Genomic DNA, 4,346 nt, shown 5'->3' with positions numbered 1-4,346 from the left:
GCACCGAGGTATAGGCTACTCTTAAGCGCGCTCCGTACGAGGCGCCGCCCTCCGTATAGCCTATAGCGGCGGCGGCGGTAATAGTACTACTACTACTATAGCCTATCTCCTTTAATATAATAACTTCGAGTAATTATACCTTAGGCTATAAGCGTAAGGCGCCGGCGACGGTAAGGTTAGGTTCTATAAGCAAGAAGCGTAAGTAAATAGGTCTATATTATCTACTATAATAATAATATCTTAATTTAGTCTATACTACTATTTCTTTAGCTTTATTTTTAGCGACGGTAAGGTCGGATACTACCTCTACCCTGCGCGACGCGACAATATCACGTAGGTCACGGTTTTAGTAGGGATTGCTAGTGGAAACGGACGTTCAGTATGCGCCGACCTCCGATCAGGTATCCAGGCTGTTGGCTATTATAGCCATATCCCACAAGGCTTATTAGCAGTATGCAGTTGGCCGACCAATGGACTTCACAGTCGCCGATTCTAGCCTTTCTTCAAGCCAACTTTATCTCGGCTTGTGGCAAGCAACTGCGGTGTATCTTATACTTAGGCAATCTGGTGGCGGTGGTTTTGCCCTGCGTCCACGTCGTTCGAGAATCACTTCATGAGTCCCCTGCGGATGCCGAGCTGACATTCGATAAACAACGGACATTGAGGCATCAACACATGTGAGAGATGAGACTTCAGTCGTGAAATGCTCGCGGCCAGAGTAAGTATTATGCTACGTTAAGTAGCGGGTACAATTTTTGCCGAAACGATTGTCGACAGGCCGCATCACTTGCCATTACTTCCTCCCAAAACATTACCAAGCAGTGCAACGCAACATACATCAAGGGTATCATGCTGGAAACATAGTACTACTTTCCATTTCAACTCCCCGCTGACAACCTCTCCCCCTCTATCCGCTTCGTGATAGTCGCAGATGTTGCTGAGTCATGACGGCGACAGCTAAGCTAGGCTTCACACACACACCGTCAGCCTCTCAGACTGCTTCTTGCTGGGTAGCGACGGCGGGTGCGGGTGCAGCCTCACCTTCAGTGACACCATTGGTGCCACCGGCTTCGAAGTGTTTATCGCCACCGGCTCCATTCGACGTACCTGCGTTTCCGTTTCCATGGTAGGCAATGTCGGCGTCGTAGTCCCGGAGCTTCAGACCTAGGCGGGCGGGATCGATGTTCCAATGGCCCCAAACGAGCGCGATGGAGAAGATTGGTTTCGCGACAAAGTCAAGCACGCCATAGAAGACTGCTTCCGAGTCTGGAGCAATCACGTTTCCGCCTTCGCACAAGCCCCAGGCGACTGGGTAAAGAGTCCAGACGAAAAGGGTCAAGATGCCGCACTGGAAGTACACGCGGGACACATCGCTGCCGAGATGCTTAGCATGCAGGCGTCCTTGACCGATGAGACTCCAGAAAACACCAAACATGGCCACGCATCCAATGGTATAGTATCCCCACTTGTAGCGAGTCTTTACAAGAGCTCCAAGTAGGCCAGTGACGATCATAACCTCGTCGAGGAATGTGGCCCAGAGAATCGTCTGCCATGGCAAGCCAGCGGTGAGGAGCAAGTCCAAGAGCAGGAGGGGAGTGGTGATGACCCTTTGGCTTCATCAGCGCCAAATGCTAGTTTCAAAGGCCATTGTCAAAGATGCTTACCAATCGACATATCGCGCGTAGAAGATCTCACGATTGACGCCCGCAACCTTGTCGTCGGTGCGCGAAAACTCCACATCAATTGGCGTCCAACCAAGATGAGAGCCCATCGAGTAGTACGCGACGAAGGCAGTGAGATTGATCGCGGCCGAAATGTAGAAGAAGACGCGATCAGTTCTTGGCCGGGTGTATGAAGCGACGACAATTCCCAATCCGACAAATCCCATCACCGCACAAATGGCGAAGTAGACGTCACTGCCGTGATCGGTGATGGCAATGTCGACACACTTGCCATTCTGGCAGTAGCCATTGACCTTCACGGCATCGTTGCGCCTAACAATGTTGTGATCCATCTTGTCTATTGGCTGTGTAAAGATGACTCGCTGACTGTCTCTAGTAGAACTGCTGATGATGGTGGAGAGAAGGCGGAAGGTTTCGAAAAAGAGCGAAAGTGACACATATACCTACGATGCCGCCGGCGCCTCTGGCTGGCCACACAACTCCTCTTTCATGATGTCAGTCGTTGCCATGGCAGGACCACCGTAGAGCTCTAGCATCCAGGATCGATATGATCGGGCTGTTGGGTTGTCCTCAAGAGGAATTCTCCACTCAGAAGAACGGAACATGAATCAGGACTGCCGTCATCGAGAGGGGCAGATGCTTGTCTTCAACAGGGCCGTCGTGACGATCGAGAGAGTTGCAGGTGAACTGGATTGGTCGAGAGCACCTTTATGAACGTCCCAAACCGTCACATCCGGTAATCACCAATAGAAGCTGCCAGTCAAAGATCATGAGACCGAAGCATGAAGTCGAAATGTGCATGGATTGGTGCAGCGGAGAGCAGGCGGGAGAGGGATCATCTCCAAGGGTAGCTATTGCTCTAGGAACCTTCCAGATAGATCACCAGAGACGCCAGAGATATGCACTCCTCATGAACTGTTGTCATCGCAACTTATCTTCAGGATAATAGAGATCTACGTCCCGCGCATTCTGCTCCGGATCTCGCCACAGAGGAGGCCGAGTTGTGCGAAGATGTAACAAGCTGATTTGCTCGTGATGAGATCACATCACATCCAGCGGTCCATGTCCAGGCCAATATGTCCACACAAGGAATGTTTTCTGCCCGAGGCCCCGAGCGGAGTAGGAAGTGAGCAGGAAATGAGATGGCTGGCGTTGCATGGTGCAGGTGCTTCTCATGATCATAGCGTTGGGGTCAATAATACTGCGCACGGTCGATGTGATCGAGAGTGACAGGGTGTGGTGTGAAGAAGGTTCGAAGTTGGGGAGTGGTTCAAGGTGAAAGAAGAGGGGCTTCTTGGCAGAGCATCCGTGCGTCGCTGGTTCTGCACCCAGGACGTGCTCAACGCAGCGATACCGTCGCCATAACATCGTCCGTTCTCTGATTTCGTGTGTGTCGGCTGTCGCGGTCCATGCTTGTCAGTTTGCACAACTCGAGACGAGATCCTTACCGCAGTATGCAAATGATCATATCGGACGCGAACGCGAACGCATCCCTACAGTTGTTTACGCCAACAACTCGTGAGCTCGCCAGTATACAACCACATCTCGCTGGCCAGTCCACCGACATAGCATATCCCAGCCATCGCTCGCTCCTTATTTGACCGCGGTATCCATCCACCGCCAGGCCGTCAAGACAAGACAGCTCCTGCTCCCGTGCGCGTAGAAATGCGGTGAACGCTGGACGGGGTGCTGGCATCGAGGCAGTCCGAGACTGCATATTACCTCGACCCGAGTCGCGTACCAACTCAGCCCAGCAGACCTCCTGCGCCTGTGCCCATCTGCGAAGCTCGAGACTGAAGGCTCGGAACCCGACATCGTGTCGGTAGTTGCTCCACAGGCTGGTGTGATATGGCCATTCCCAATCTCCCTCCATAGTCTTGCTCTTCCAATTGACAACATAGCCATCATGCTACACATCATGTGGCACCTGCTGTACCGAAGGACTGTGTCTCGAGGCGACAGCGAGCAGGTGTGTGACGGTGACGCGAGCCGGTGATGCCTCCATACCAGACACAACGTCCTGTTCTTTCGTCTCTTGCCCGCATGCTCCAGAGAGCGGCCATATTATCCCAGAGCACGCGTCGCTGTCCTACGAAACCGAGAGTGTCAGTGTCCGTGACTCAACGCCATTGCTGCTGCACGATCGCCGCCAAACAAGCCATTTGTTCCTGCTCGGCTGTTCCAATTGAACCTGACAAAGATGAAGCCGCGAACGCAGTCAATGGTGCTATCGAAAGTGAACGGGCACCATTGGCAGAATGCGATGGCACTCTGCCTATATGCCACCACCTAACAGTAGGCCTCTACGCCGCTTGACAAGGAGTTTTTCTTCGGCACGTAGATATGCCGGATCGGCAGATGCCACGTGCGTCCAGATGTGGAAAGCTCCGAAATGCGATTTCTCCGCCTAGACACTTGCCTTCCGCAATATCCCCTATATCTTTATATACTATATAATAAAGGGTAGCTATATACTAGAAGCTAGTAACCAACCTAAATATATAGTACTAGAAATTCTAAATTCTCTATAATATACTCCTTAAAGAAAGTTCTAACTTCTAACTATTAAGAGATAATATTAGAGGCTATACGTAATTAGTATATAACTAGCTCGAGTGAAGCTAGGGTCTTAGTGCCTTAGGCAGGGCTTGGCGCTTAGCGTTA

General features: G+C 51.5%; 1 protein-coding gene across 1 annotated transcript; it reads right to left on the bottom strand.

Annotated features, from left to right (window-relative positions):
- Nucleotides 1-693: 693 nt before the first annotated feature.
- On the bottom strand, nucleotides 694-2,075 carry MYCFIDRAFT_211441 (uncharacterized protein). The gene is made up of 3 exons (XM_007929101.1): nucleotides 1,665-2,075; nucleotides 1,042-1,607; nucleotides 694-967 (listed from the first exon to the last, which is right to left on the bottom strand). The coding sequence occupies exons 1-3, from the start codon at nucleotides 2,012-2,014 to the stop codon at nucleotides 963-965; spliced, it is 921 nt and encodes a 306-aa protein (XP_007927292.1). The 5' UTR covers nucleotides 2,015-2,075; the 3' UTR covers nucleotides 694-962.
- Nucleotides 2,076-4,346: the final 2,271 nt, after the last annotated feature.

Source organism: Pseudocercospora fijiensis (assembly GCF_000340215.1).
Source record: "Pseudocercospora fijiensis CIRAD86 unplaced genomic scaffold MYCFIscaffold_5, whole genome shotgun sequence".
NCBI lineage: Eukaryota > Fungi > Ascomycota > Dothideomycetes > Mycosphaerellales > Mycosphaerellaceae > Pseudocercospora > Pseudocercospora fijiensis.
This window is presented reverse-complemented; position numbering and strand designations above follow the sequence as displayed.

Bases quoted from the DNA above. Each gene is read 5' to 3' on its own strand.
- MYCFIDRAFT_211441 (XM_007929101.1), bottom strand. From the start codon at position 2,014: ATGGATCACAACATTGTTAGGCGCAACGATGCCGTGAAGGTCAATGGC. The intron at 1,608-1,664 runs GTAAGCATCTTT...ATGAAGCCAAAG, and splicing joins TACGCGCGATATGTCGATTG to GGTCATCACCACTCCCCTCC.